This window comes from Prunus persica, chromosome G8 (assembly GCF_000346465.2).
Source record: "Prunus persica cultivar Lovell chromosome G8, Prunus_persica_NCBIv2, whole genome shotgun sequence".
NCBI lineage: Eukaryota > Viridiplantae > Streptophyta > Magnoliopsida > Rosales > Rosaceae > Prunus > Prunus persica.
Window position 1 is genome coordinate 17,362,868 of NC_034016.1, and position 14,179 is coordinate 17,377,046.

At 38.7% G+C, this 14,179-nt stretch overlaps 3 protein-coding genes across 3 annotated transcripts; 2 read left to right on the forward strand and 1 right to left on the reverse strand.

Annotated features, from left to right (window-relative positions):
- Positions 913-5,527, forward strand: LOC18767558. The gene is made up of 4 exons (XM_007201487.2): positions 913-2,873; positions 3,756-3,982; positions 4,158-4,375; positions 4,468-5,527. Exons 1-4 carry the CDS (start codon positions 1,946-1,948, stop codon positions 5,303-5,305), a joined length of 2,211 nt encoding a protein of 736 aa, XP_007201549.1. The 5' UTR covers positions 913-1,945; the 3' UTR covers positions 5,306-5,527.
- Positions 6,621-8,755, reverse strand: LOC18766454 (protein CHAPERONE-LIKE PROTEIN OF POR1, chloroplastic). Its single transcript, XM_007200386.2, has 3 exons — positions 8,285-8,755; positions 7,388-7,748; positions 6,621-6,942 (listed from the first exon to the last, which is right to left on the reverse strand). Exons 1-3 carry the CDS (start codon positions 8,687-8,689, stop codon positions 6,767-6,769), a joined length of 942 nt encoding a protein of 313 aa, XP_007200448.1. The 5' UTR covers positions 8,690-8,755; the 3' UTR covers positions 6,621-6,766.
- LOC18766675 (phytoene dehydrogenase) lies at positions 9,443-13,500 on the forward strand. Its single transcript, XM_007200901.2, has 13 exons — positions 9,443-9,971; positions 10,075-10,141; positions 10,335-10,441; positions 10,569-10,637; positions 10,732-10,786; positions 11,041-11,088; positions 11,199-11,353; positions 11,622-11,860; positions 12,085-12,175; positions 12,460-12,588; positions 12,696-12,849; positions 13,016-13,110; positions 13,204-13,500. The coding sequence occupies exons 1-13, from the start codon at positions 9,756-9,758 to the stop codon at positions 13,387-13,389; spliced, it is 1,611 nt and encodes a 536-aa protein (XP_007200963.1). The 5' UTR covers positions 9,443-9,755; the 3' UTR covers positions 13,390-13,500.

Here is a 14,179-nt window from a genome sequence, read left to right on the forward strand (position 1 = left end):
AAATGGGCCAAACAGAAAACTTCTTTTTGCTTTATGTCACTCTCAGACCAGAGAACTTCAAATTCTTGCAAAATCCAAGTGCCATTTCCATGGATTTCACTTGCTGGGTAGACAATTTCGAAGGGATAGATTTGTCTTTATGGGAAAGACGATGACAGTTGAGACTTTTCACTACAGTAAAACCCCATGCTTGACTGTTAATTTAGGGAGGTTCTGTTCCTACCAATGGAAATGTCTATTTCAACGACCAATTAATGAGCTTCTTTCATTGTTTTTAGGTTATTTTCCTATTAACTGTTTTAAACAATATTTAATTGTTTCAAATTTGTATGAAGAATGGGAATAGAATACTGTCATGTTGATTGGTTAGTATATTTGTATTCGTACGTTGTTGTATTTGTACTGATCTTTGTGGTTGACCTGACGGCTTAAATTATAAATGTAATTTTTGAACTTCGGAAAAAAAAAAAACCTGTTATTTTTGTTTTGCAAGGCTAGACCAGCATGAATATCAACTTTTGTTTAGCTTTAATGAAAACTTTAAATATGAAAACTTCAGACACTATCATTTTAGGTAAACTTGATAATAAGAAGAAAAGAAACTCTCAAGTTCCCATTCACTCTTCCAAACTCTCCCTAACGTTCTGAACAAATTAGAATTTATGATGACATGTCTCTTTTTATATTATAAAATCAGATTGAAAACAACAAGGACTCCCAAGACAAGACAAAGAGACTCTGGTTTCTGCAGTGGTGACCACCCCTTTACCAGTTATTTACTGAGTTTGACTCCTCTTTTTACTCACTAGCCTGTCACTCTAGCTCTAGGTGTGTGTGTGTTTGTCATCCTCTAAAACCTCAATGTTTAATTGTTGTAAACTTTTTTTATTTTTCTTTGATTTAATTATTTATTTAGTTAAGGTCTTGTGGGAGAAAAAGAAGTCGCTGGCTGAATGGTTTTACTATCAGAAAAATTTGTGTGAAAGATGTATAATATTATTTTGCTATTTTCTGTTAATCAGATTGCCACATAAAATAATTATTACTTGTAACATACTGTTATTGACCGAAAATAGCAAAACAACGCTACCCTGTTTCATATAAGTGTTTAATTGTTCCAAATTTTTTATTTTTCTTTAATTAGTTATTTATTAAGGTCTTGTGAAGTTGCCCCAAGTCTTGTTAAGAAATATTAAAAATGGCTGAATGGGTTTACTGTTGATATATGCAATGCCAAGTTGCCAACTAATTGAGCTCAAATTACCAAATAAAAGACAGGAACTCTCTAGCTCTCTCTCTCTCTCTCTCTCTCTCTCTCTCTCTTTCTCGAGCCCCTACCTTCTTTCCCTCCTAGGGTTCTGCCTGGCATTTACTCTGTCATCTACTTGCTCTCTCTCTCTCTCTGCATACATGTGGTTAACTAATCGTGAGTGGGTTAAGGTTAACTGGTTAAGAGGACTGGATGAGATAAAAATCTCTCCTAGAAAGTAGAAACCTGTCTGTTGAACGGTGCTTTTAAGCAGAAAAGTATTTTCTTCCCAAAGAACAAAATAAAATAAAATAAAATAAGGCACTCTGCTGCAGCATATATCTGTGCAATCTCTCTCTCTCTCTCTGTGTTTGTGTGAGAGGCTGTGATCAAGGCACTGTGCTAAGAGATGAACTGGGTTATGGCTTTCAGAGAGCTGCATTTCTAGTTGAGATGGGTTGCTCTGAAACTTCTACAAAAGCTATATTTTTAACTTTATTTCTATAAACCCCAGTTCAGGTAAGCACATTCTCCATATGGGCAAAACCCCACCTCCTTTTTATCAGAAGAAAATACACAGATTCCTCCAAAAAACCACCTTTCTCACTTTAACCCATTTTTATCTCCTAAAAGCAGCCTCAAGCCCCTCAAGACCTATTGTAGTGAGACAAGCTTCCAACTTTAGCAAGAGAAGTGATGGGGGGATGTGTTGCCTCTAAGCTAGAGGAAGAAGGAGTAGTAACCATCTGTAGAGAGAGGAAACGCCAGCTGAAGTTAGCAGTGGAGAAAAGATGTGCTCTTGCAGAGGCACATTGTAAGTATTGTCATGCTTTATATGCAGTAGCTGCAGCCGTAGACCTCTTTGTTGCAGGCTACTCTTCTCCTCCTTCACCTTTCCTCATCACATTTTCGCCACACTCTCCTCCTCCTCCTCCTCCTCCAATCACTGAAAATGTGATAACCAACCCAATGTTCCTTCAGCAAAGGCCATCTGAGTCAACCCATGAAGCCATTACCTGTGCTTCATGTGCTTCTTCAACATCCTCAGAGTACTCTGAGGAAGAGAGAGAGGAGGAAGAAGAAGAAGTAAAAGAAGAAAAAGCAGGGGAGAGAGAAGAACAGGCTTGTGGGTACTTTTATATGCAAATGCCACCATCAATGCCATCTCCTCAGAGAGATTTTGGATGGGATTTCTTTAACCCTTTTGACGCCGTGAGGCCGGAGATTATAAGCAGTTACAGGCGGAGCTCTGATGATGATTTGAGGGTGGTGAGGGAAGAGGAAGGGATACCTGAGCTAGAAGAGGAAGGGGTTCCTGAGCTAGGAAAGGAAGGGGATAGAGAAAAAGAGCAAGAAAAGAAGGTAATGGTGGTAGAAGAAAATGTTGATGCGGAGCAAGAAAGTGCAGGTGAGGTGGTGAAGGTAGTTGATGAAGCTAATGTCAGCCATGGAGAGCATAAAGGACTTGCTGTTGTTGAGACACCAGCTGAAGGAAGGGAGCTATTGGAATCATTGAGGGACATTGTTGACCTTTTTACTAGGGCTTGTGATTCTGCAAAGGATGTGTCTAGGATGTTAGAGGCTAACAAAGTGCAATTGCAGTCTGGTTTGGAGGAAATAAAAGGTAGGTCTTTGTTTTCTTTTCACAACTTGAAATTTAACCGCATTTTTTTATTGCCATTTTTATGGGATGAATTCCCTTTCTGTATGAACTATGCATGAGTTCTGTTGTCTGTTACAGCACAATTTTAAGCTGATCTGCGGAGTGTTTGGTGATAAATTTGGGTGGCATAATTAATTTGTTGTTTTGGATCTTGACCCTTCTGTGTATTTCTTTTGTCTTCTCGTATTACTTTGCATGTGCCCTGTTTTGTAGGCTGGAATTTTGATTTCAGAAGATAAAGATATTTGTTCTTATTCTGGTCCACATGAGTCTTGGTTTCATTTGTTTGTGCAAATTTTTTCTTCAAATTCTTAGTTTTTCCTTTCGGGCATTCTTTTCTTTTACAATTTGATAGAAGCGTAGGGGCTTTCTTTTCTTCATGAAGTTTACATTTTTCTCCAAATTTTTGTCTGAATGATCTTCATTATGCATTCACTTTGTAGATCTGTTTGTAGCTGCATAGATTTCTTTCAACTTTATTGAACTAATAGAGAGAATGCCTAAACAATTCCCAATGGTGGGGCTCATTTAGTTTTTATGTTTGTTTAACAGAGATTGTATTGTTCTGTTTAAACTTTTTCCATGACTTGGTTTTTACATATATACCCAAGTCCTATTTCCAAATTGTTCCAGACTAAACAAGGATATGGTTTGGTGGACCTCAGTTTCATTTTCTTTTCTCAAAAAGTTGGAATATTCTTGCAAATGTGGATCATCTTCTTTTTCAAATGAGAGGTCTAACACTTTTAATGCTCTCTATCTGTTTTGATGTTATTGGTCTCTTACTATATTTCCATCTCCATATAACATTTATAGTTCTTCACTGACCCTATTTTAATTCAGAGAACTCAACAAAGCTAATTCAAGCTATAGCATGGCATCAATCGACGTCATCATCCAAGCTTTCATCATGTAAGAGTCTCGTATCGTCTAGCTCCAAGAGTTCTTCAACATGGACAGAATTTAAGAATGATCTTTTTGATGATTATGGAGGAATGGATTCAGGAAGTCATGCGCTTACTCTAGGAAGGTTATATGCTTGGGAAAAGAAGCTCTATGAAGAAGTTAAGGTAAGCTATTTTTGCTGAAAACAGTCTCCCTGAGTCTGACTAACCCAGCACATGTTTCCTTTTCACCAAGCTATAAACTTGAGTTGCAAGCAAAGAACGGACAACACAAATACTTAAACTAATTTGTTATTTTTACTAATGTGGTCTGAGTATTTGACATTTACATTGCCTTTAGGCTGGAGATATCACACGGAAACTATATGAGAGAAAATGCTCGCGACTTAAGCACCAGGATATAGGAGACGATGACGCCATGGACAAAACTCGAGCTGCAGTAAAAGATTTATATGCTAGAATCCTGGTTGCAATTCGGAGTGCTGAGTCAATCTCCAAGAGAATCCAGATACTGAGAGATGAAGAGCTGCAGCCCCAAATTGTTGAGTTGTTGAAAGGGTATGGAAGTTAACAGATAGAACTTAAGCAGTCCTCCAAATTACTTTCACTGTGGGTTTCATCAGTTTTCGTTTTCCTTGTATCTTGTGCAGCTTAATGCGCACCTGGAAAATTATGTTGGAATGTCATGAAACCCAAAACAAGATTCTTTTTGATGTGAAATCTTTTGCCGGCTCCACGTATGGAAAGTTCAGCAACAACTCTCACAGGCGAGCAACACTTCAGCTTCAGGTCGAGCTTCAGAATTGGCATGAATGCTTTAAGGAGTATGTTGCAGCACAAAAAGCATATGTCGAAACTCTCCATGGTTGGCTGACCAAGTTCGTGGTCCCTAAAGAGGAATTCTACTCTAGGAGCAGTTCAGCTGTGCCATATGGGGTCAATGGTCCACCATTGCTTGTGATTTGCCGTGATTGGTTGGTTTCTGTGAATAAATTACCGGATAGGGCGGTCACCATTGCCTTGAAAAGCTTCGCAAAGGACGTGAGGGCTCTGTCTCTTCAGCAAGGGGAAGAACAGCAACAAAAAAGGAAAGTTGACAGCCTAGCAAAAGAGCTCGACCGGAGAATTCTATCATTCCAGAAGACAGAGAGCAGGCTTCTTGAGCCAAATCTTACAGAACACAAATGCGAGTCAGATATGGAACGACAGAGTGAGTCCTTGACAGAGAAGAAGGAGCAGCTAGACATGTTCAGAAGAAAGCTGGACGTGGAGAGGGAAAAACACCAAAATTACATGAAAGAAACTCAAAGAATCACATTGAATGGATTTCAAAATGGGTTTTGTGCAGTTTTTGAGTCCTTGTCCGAGTTCTCCAAGGCTTCTCAAAAAATGTACAATGAACTAGTTACTTGCAGTGAAAATGCAGAAAAAGTTGGGAACCCAGCGTATATAGAAGGCACAAAGCATGAAGAAAATAGCAGCAGGTGACATATGGGCTTTGAGAATTTGGAACTGTGGATTGTATTTGTATATATATTGTGTCAAAGCCGCTCGCTGAGACACAATTATTTTAAGTTTCTAGGGTTGGTCTTGTATTGTAGCAACGAATTGTTAAATGTTGCTATAATTAGTTGTTATGATTGGTATCTGCAACTCTCATGGTAGACTTCTTTGTTTCCAAATGAACAGAACTTTCTCCATGGTTTCATACAGTTCTGACTCCTGAGCACATTAAAATTGCATCACCTCGGATGGTTGTGGCGTGTGACTGATTTAGGGCCGATGCATGTGAGTTTCACAATATACAGTTTTGACTTCTAGAACATCAAAATTGCATCATGGTTGCGGAGGTTTACACACAAGGAACGTGATTCCCCTTGCTAAACCCACATGCATCTACTTGTCAGAAACCATCCAACCGCATTCGAACAACGTACCTCAGCACTCTTGTAAGAATTTCAGAAAGGCACTGACTTGTCGTCACATGTAAATTTAAGGGCTGTGCCCATCATTCCCACTGTAAAAGCAAAAGCAAATCGTGCAAAATTGGACAAAAAGATGGAGCTGCCTACGCCTACGCATCTTTTCATGCTCCTCAAGATTGGTTATTACAATTCAAATATCTTCCCCGTCCTATTCATGGCTCCAAGTTTGACAATAATTATGCAAAAATTATTCATTTTGTAGAATTACGGTTTCCTAACTCGATAAACAACCCACTAAAAGCCAATGAATCAAACTTGTCCCACGATTCTACTCCACCAAGGGCCCATGGGCTTCAATTCCTTGGCTTTCAATTCAGCCACGAGTTCCCTTGTTGGCCACAGACGTCAAGCTCAGAGATCTACCAAGCAATCAACACACTACCTTCCATCACCATCCTTTTTATTCAACTCTCAGTATAAGCGAATTACTTTTTACAAGAGTAGATTTTAGGAAACTCAGGTTTATCACAATGTCTATGGAGTGCCATTAACATTCTGGTTTTTCTTTTTTGTCAATAAACATTCTGGTTAGACGGAATCGACAAAGGCTCATACAGGCACATAACAAGCACTTGGCAGGAGAATTGGAAGCTATATCTGATCTCATGAGTTGGAGAATGGGAGAGTTCGGAAACCACATTTAGAGCTTTCAACTTCTGAACTCCAAAAAGTAGGGACCTAAGGATACAAAATAACATAGAAATAAAGTTCTTAAACCCCGAAGGGTTGGAAATAGCAACTCCCGGATCCGAATAGAAAAGAGGGAAAGGATGAAGGAGAAACAGGTAAGGGAAAGCGAGAGAGAGAGAGTGTGTGTGGGCGAGTAAGTGAACGATAAGTTCCACTACTTTCTATTGTTAGTTTTGTACATGTAATGATACACATCCTAAAAAAAAAGCATGGGTATGATCATGCCAACGAATAATTACAGATTTCACATATAAGTCGTGGGTACAATGCTCCTTTACCTTAAATATAGGGAGACCACTAATTGCAAAAAAATTATAAATTCGCTTACTACAGCAGCCGGAGAGTGGATGCCAAGAAATGGAACAATGTCTACCTGCAGAAAATTCTCTACTGCTGCGCCCACCACGGCACCAGCAACAAGCCCCCCTATGGTTATGATAGTCGCCTTCCCTGCAAACATGAACAGAAAATCACTCCAAAAGTACTAAATGCCTAAGATCAGATTAGAAAAAAAAACACACACAAACTAAGGAGCATGAAGTATAGGAATTTCCCTCTTTTTCATTTTCAATAACCCAATGCAATTATGTTCTTTAGATTCACTGTACCATATTAAAAGAATGCAGATATCCAGCTCAAATGCCAAAATGGCAGGTGAGAAATACTCTTTTGTTAACAAGAGATCATTACTTTCAAACCACTTTCTTATGCAATGGTTAGGGACACAATGGATCCATCATTATCAAAGTTGAAGGTAGATAACCTACCTAAATAAACAAATCCTAGATTTCCATTCATGATTATGAGACTATCACATAGAAACTAGTATTCTCCAATGCCTTACAATCTAATAAGCAGTAATAAAGAGAAGTCTGTACAGAGGAAAATTACATACCTAACTTAATATTCTTTTTGGTCATGAAGTACAAGGAAGCTCCAAAGCTACCGGCCAGGATCAGTCCAGGAACATCAGCCCCTCCATATGGCCCCAGAGAGGAACTGGAAGCTCCATTGACATAAGTTAAGGCCATCAAAGCTCCGTATACACCAGCTTGTACGCCCAGATCACTAGTTGAGGGTGTTTCAACTGCAATGGGTGGATTCTTCACATTAGCCTGCAACCACTGAGGCACTGATCCAATTCCAGGAGTACTCACCGGCTTAACATCAGCATAACGAACGCTACTATTCACAACCTTCCCCGCTCGTCGCTGAGTCAAGCTTCTCATAAGTAACATGTCGTATGCAGCCTCAACCTAAACTAATTAATATTAGTGATAAGGAAATCATAATTAGGGTACAAAATGCCAAACCGCAACTAGTGACCACCATAATATATGCTTGTGATATTTACCAAAAAAAAACCATCATTCATAGCTTGTTTGCAACCATTAAATATACTCATTTGCAATGGTCCTAAAATCAAATATTATATCAAATAAACGAGTAAAACAAATGAAACTATTCACTCTACAAATTCTAAGCATTTAAAATAACATATTAATACGAAACTTACTAATTAATATGCTCAAATTTACGTGAGCTAGAGCTAGAGTGAATTGACCAAAAAAACGAAAGAAAGAAAGAGCTAGAGTGGCTAAACTTAAACATTATTCAATAAATTCCACTTTAAAAACTCAAATCTCTCCAATTTTGCAGGAATTGATTAGTTCAACTTCAACCCACTTTGATTTGTAGAAAACCCAGACAAATCATACCAAGTGATTGACATAAATTTCAGAAAGTCGAAAACTTTTTTGAAGTTGAATGGAAAATGAGGAGATATAGCAACCTGCGCAATCGCCTCCTGGTCATCTTTACAAGCATCGACAATCGAGTTCTTGGCGCGAAGAATTTCATCGAACGACGCGCCGTCTGATACGCCGAGGAGCTTCAGGGCGCTCTCCACCGACATCTCGAACGGCGCCGAGTCGTCGGCTCTGGAGCCGGCGTGGACAAGGGTGGCGGCCCAGGCTAATGTGCGGTTGGAGGGGACGATAGAGCCTCTCCAGGGATCGAATTGCACGTCGGATTTTCGGAGGCGGGCCGGGCCTGGCCGTCGAACCGGTGGCCGAGGGAAGGATGAACCGGCGGAGAGGCGGTTGGGCCGGACCGAGAGAGTGGCTGCCATGTGTACGGAGAAATGTGAGGCTGGATTTGGTGCGAAACGTGCGTGGCGATATGGGGCTGTGGTCATAAAACGAAACAGTTTGGTTTAGAATTGCGTATGGCTGAGTCTTTGCGGTGGAGTGGGTCATCTATAATTGTGGACCGTTGATCGACATGTCATCGGATTTAAAGGATGACCAATCAATAATTTGTATTATTATTGCCTTTGATCTCCATTTCTTTTAATCGACATGGAAATTGGAACTTGGTAATTATTTTAACGTTGAAAAGAAAGTTACCCTTCTTTTAAGTGTGTATGATCTACAGAGAGACGTATGTTAATTATCAAAGGAAGAGAAGAGAGCCATAATATAAGATGGAAGTTTACATTTTCTATCCTTTACATAATTTTAGTCATAAGATTATCTCACACATTTTATGTCACTTGAGTTAAAACTCGTAAACATTTTAACCTTTAATTATAGATTTGAAAAAACCCATGATATACGGTAACTACTACTTGTATTGTATTATACTTTTGGTTAATGCACTCTCATTTTCTCTTTTCAAGTCACTTCTATGTATGCATGATATGGGTGCAATGCAATCATTGTCATTGATTGTTTATTTTTCTTTACAACTAGACGAGTTGGGTTAGTGTTCAATCATTTTACATAATTCATTAAACAAATCAAGTCAGAAATTACAATATTTGAAAGAAAAAACTCGAAATAATATGATACGAACACGATTCATTAACATAGATTGTGACCCCTACCCTCAATTTGTTTAATCGTATTTGCATAATCCCTAGCTTACTTTTCATCGTTGTTCTTGATAGCTTTATAGATTCAGCTTCAAATTTATAAACTTGGTTGGTTTAGTGATTTACCCACAGACAGGAAAAAAGAAAAAGACTTGGTTTAGTTTAATCTTTGTTCTTCTTTATCGCGTGGGTCCCGTCCAAGTTAGCGGGTTTTGGCGCCACACATCGTTTCCTGGATATCGGTTGCAGAACTCCGCACAACCCACAAGCCATAAACGTGTTACTTGGCACGCTTATGGCCAGAGCCGAAAAAAGAAAGCAGAAAGACATGCTAATCGTTAATCGTTGTCGTTAGTTACCCAAAAGGTGGGAACTCAATTTGGAAACGATGTCGTTGGCTTGTTGTTGGAGGCTCACTCTGACGTTCCCACCAACCACGCCGCGTTTCTCTAGCAGAAGCCGAAGTGGGTTTCGTTACAGAGCTTATGCTGAACAAGACCATGCAGCCGCCAATGGAAGCTCAAACAAGAAGGAAAATAAGAAGGTTGTCGTTGTTGGCTCTGGCTGGGCTGGCCTTGGCGCTGCTCACCACCTCTCTAACCAGGTCCAATCTCTCTCTCTCTCTCTCTCTCTCTCTCTCTCTCTCTCTATGTGCTTCATGTTTAAGTGGGTGAAATTTGAGTGTCTAATTTGGTATTTATTTGCAGGGTTTTGATGTCACTGTTCTTGAAAGTGGTAATGACTTGGGTGGACTTGAAGAAGTTGGTATCCGAGGTAACCAATCAATATTTTGCCTTGGATTTTCGATTTTGGAAAATGGGTTTTGCTGATTGAGTTCTTTTTATTTCATATTTGATTTATAAGATTGGTTTTTTACACACCCTTTTTTATTTTTAAGAAGCCCGAAGTAAGCATTTTTTTGGCAAGTAGAAAAGTTCACATAGTTGAATTCTGCTATGTTTTGTAGGTTATTGGTATCCCTACCAGAACATTTTCAACCTTGTTGATGAGCTGGGTATCAAACCATTCACTAACTGGACAAAATTTGCACAATATTCAGCAGAGGGATTGGAGGTAATCAATTGACATCTTGCTTTTGGTTTCTGTGTTCAAACACGGCTTCCTGGTTAGTTTCTTGTTCCTGTTGAGATTGCGTTAGAGGATTTGGAATGTGTTAATGGGAAGCAGGAACATTCTGCAGGTTGAATTTCCAGTATTTCAAGACCTTCCTCAATTGCCAACTCCACTGGGAACCTTATTCTATACACAGGTCTAATTTGCTTGCACCCTTATGTCTCATTTCTCATTCCAGTGGAAAAATTTAGCAGCTTTGTGTTGATCAATATAGGTTATATCCTGTGCAGTTTGTTCAGCTTCCATTGGTTGATAGATTAACAGCGGTTGCCTTAACGGCGGCAGGTATAGTCTCCTACCAAAATGTGGAATTTAATTTTAAATGCTTAATTAGTGAACATTTATCTGCCAAAGGAGCTTGTAGGAAGTTGTAGGGAGTTCTGTTAATCAGTTATTCCATTGTTTCTTTGTTCGAAAAGGCAAAAATAGATCACAAATTATGATTGTGTGAGTGAATGTTGGAGGAAATTGTTGAATTGTAGTACATCACATCTTACAAATCCTGCACATATCAACACATCTGTGTCTTTTCTTTACAGTGATCGATTTTGACAACACGGATACAGCCTGGAGAAAATATGATTCAAGTAAGTACTATATGTCAGGAGCTCTATGGAGTTCCATCGTTTGGATAATGATTTGTTACATGTGATGGACAAACTCAAACTTAAGTCTTATTAAGAGTTTTAACTGGTAGTTACCGCAAGGGAGCTTTTTAAGCAGTTTGGCTGCTCAGAAAGGCTTTATCAGAATGTCTTATCACCATTGCTTCAAGTGGGTCTCTTTGCTCCAGCAGAACAATGTAGTGCTGCCGCAACTCTGGGCTTGCTGTCTTACATCCTTGCTCACCAGGTGTGATTAAATGAATTACTTTCTGGAGTAAGAAGGATCTTTGCTCATGATTCTTACAGACCATCTGCGAAATATCTGTTCACTCGAACTCTTCCTTTTGCCAAATACTAGAGTAGATATATTTTACCAGTGCAAAGTTTCCCATAACGAGAATCTTAAAGTACATTCAACCTGAATTACATTTATTTGTCACTTTTGAGAAATATCTTATGTTTTCATCCTTTCTCCTTATTATCAACTAAAATCCTAATTTTGTTGATGTGTATAGAAAGATTTCGATCTTGTATGGTGTCGTGGAACAAGTAGAGAAAGGATTTTCAAGCCCTGGGTGGAGTCTTTGACGGCTAAAGGCTGCAAATTTGAGAAGCGTATAAGAGTAACAGACTTCTTAATTAATGAGGAAACAGGTTGTGTTTCAGAAGTAATTTGCGGTAAAGAAATTTATAATGCTGATGCTGTTGTCTTAGCTGTTGGAATCTCCACTCTTCAAAAACTTATTGAAAATAGGTATCGTTTTATCAAATTTCAGAATGTAAAATTCATTCTGTCTTATGTCCAATGTCATTGAGCGATAATGTTAAAAAGTACAGTGAAAACTAGATTCATTCTAACTATCATCCACATGAAAGCCTAAACAATAATTTTATCCGAATAGATCTTTGTGCTTAGAGTTTCAATTGACCCTATTGCTGCTATTCTACCTTAATTGGCAGTACTTGAGTTCTGTATAGTGCAGTGTTGTGTACAAGGGAGGAGTTTCTTAAGGTTTTGAACTTGGCTAGCATTGATGTACTCTCTGTTAAGCTCTGGCTCGATAGGAAGGTGAGTTCAGTGGAAGTCCAATTTCAACATCACTTCCTTCTCTATATATTATGTGGGAAGGGTAATTTTATGAAATTTTTATGAGCCGCACCAACCCTAGCCTGCTGCTTATTTCTGAGCTTTCTCCTTTGCTTTAGTTTTTCAAATATAGAATATCTACCTTACTAGTTAGCCATTTTGATTTGGATAGTTTTTATATAGATTAAATATGCTAGTAAAAGGGTATTTTTCCAGTTATGTTTTGACAGAGCTGATTCTGTGTTGTAAACTCCACACATAACCAGGTTAACATTCCAAATGCAAGTAATGCTTGCTCTGGATTTGATGATTCATTTGGGTGGACTTTCTTTGATTTGAATGCAATCCATGACGAACATAAAGATAGTTCGGTAACAGTGTTACAAGCTGATTTTGTGAGTATCTTCATGTGTTTCTTTCTTCTCTGATCTTGTCATTATTCACACAATTACTTTAGAAATTAAATCTTATCTTTAGTTTGTCCCAAATGTCTGATGAGCAGTATCGTGCCAATGAGTTGTTGCCGCTGAAGGATGAACAAATTGTTTCCAAGGTGACATCTTACCTGTCAAACTGCATCAAGGACTTCAAGAATGCTACTGTGACAGATAAGGAGATTGGCAGATTTCCAAACTCCTTGACTCACTTCTTTCCTGGTAAGAGTTTTTATGGCATGACCTATATCCTGTCTTATTATATGAATCAGATTGTTTAGCTACGGCATTAAAGTAAACTAAGGGAAGAATGACTTTATCAGATGGTAAATTATACTTCTGTTCACAACACCAGTTTCTTTTTCTCTGTTGTGTCCTCTCTTAACAGGCTCATATAAGGACATGATGCGTGGCTCTACAACTTTCCCGAACTTGTTCATGGCTGGAGACTGGATTATAACCCGACACGGTTCATGGTCACAGGTTAAAGATTCATACTAACCATTATTCTTATCTTCATGGATCAAGATAAATGCAGAAAAGCTGAAAATATGGTTTGCTGCATTTCCTTCACAGGAGAAATCTTATGTCACGGGACTTGAAGCTGCCAACCGCACAGTAGACTATCTTGAAGAAGGAAGCTTTGCCAAAATCATTCCTGTAGAGGAAGATGAACCTCATATTCAAGCACTTCGCAGCCTTAACAGAAGCTTCAATGAGATCACAGCACAATTTCCATTGTCTAGTTACTTCCTCCAATGAACTTGTCTGTTTGATTTTTTCTTTTTGCTGCATTTTTATGCCCATGTATCTATTCTTACTATTGAATAAAGAAATCTTATAAAATCCACAGTTATGAACCTTATCATTTCATGAATTGAGTGTTTGAATTGATTGGGGTATGCATGAAAGTCATGGTAGTTGCTAAGTTATTAGTCTAAAGAGTTATTGACTGAAATGGTCCTCCAACTTTTGATCCAGTCTCATGTTGAAAACTCCTCCAAATTAGAACCCTAGCTCCATATGCGGAGAGGTGGGCTTCATGAGTTTCTCAAAAACTTTATTCTTCTTTTACCACTTCGATTCGGGTGGGAGTGTTTCAATATGCTGCAGGGCCTCTTTTGCCCTTTTTTCTTGTCCAAACGGCGTCGTTTTGTCTAGGTAAACAAAACAATTGCCTTGACAAAACGACGTCGTTTTGACCAGGTGTTTTTTAAAAGAAGAAAAAAACACAAGCTGTTGTGCCCAGCTTGCAGCTTCGTCTTCTCTATGGCTGCCAAGGAAAATCAGGGACGTCCAAGCCAAACTCAGGGCTGCCATGGGGTCGTCTGGCTCCGCACAGATATAATGAAGAAGACTGAAAGGGAGAAGAACAGAGATGAAGAAGAAGAAGGAATTATAGAACTTTCTATTGAATTCTCGATTAGGAAAATTACAGTCTACAAAGAGCTTAACAACAAGTTTAACCATCTAACCAACTCTCAAACAGACTTAACAAGGCACGTGCCTAACACGTGGAACAGTAACTAACTATCCAACAGTTTATCATTTA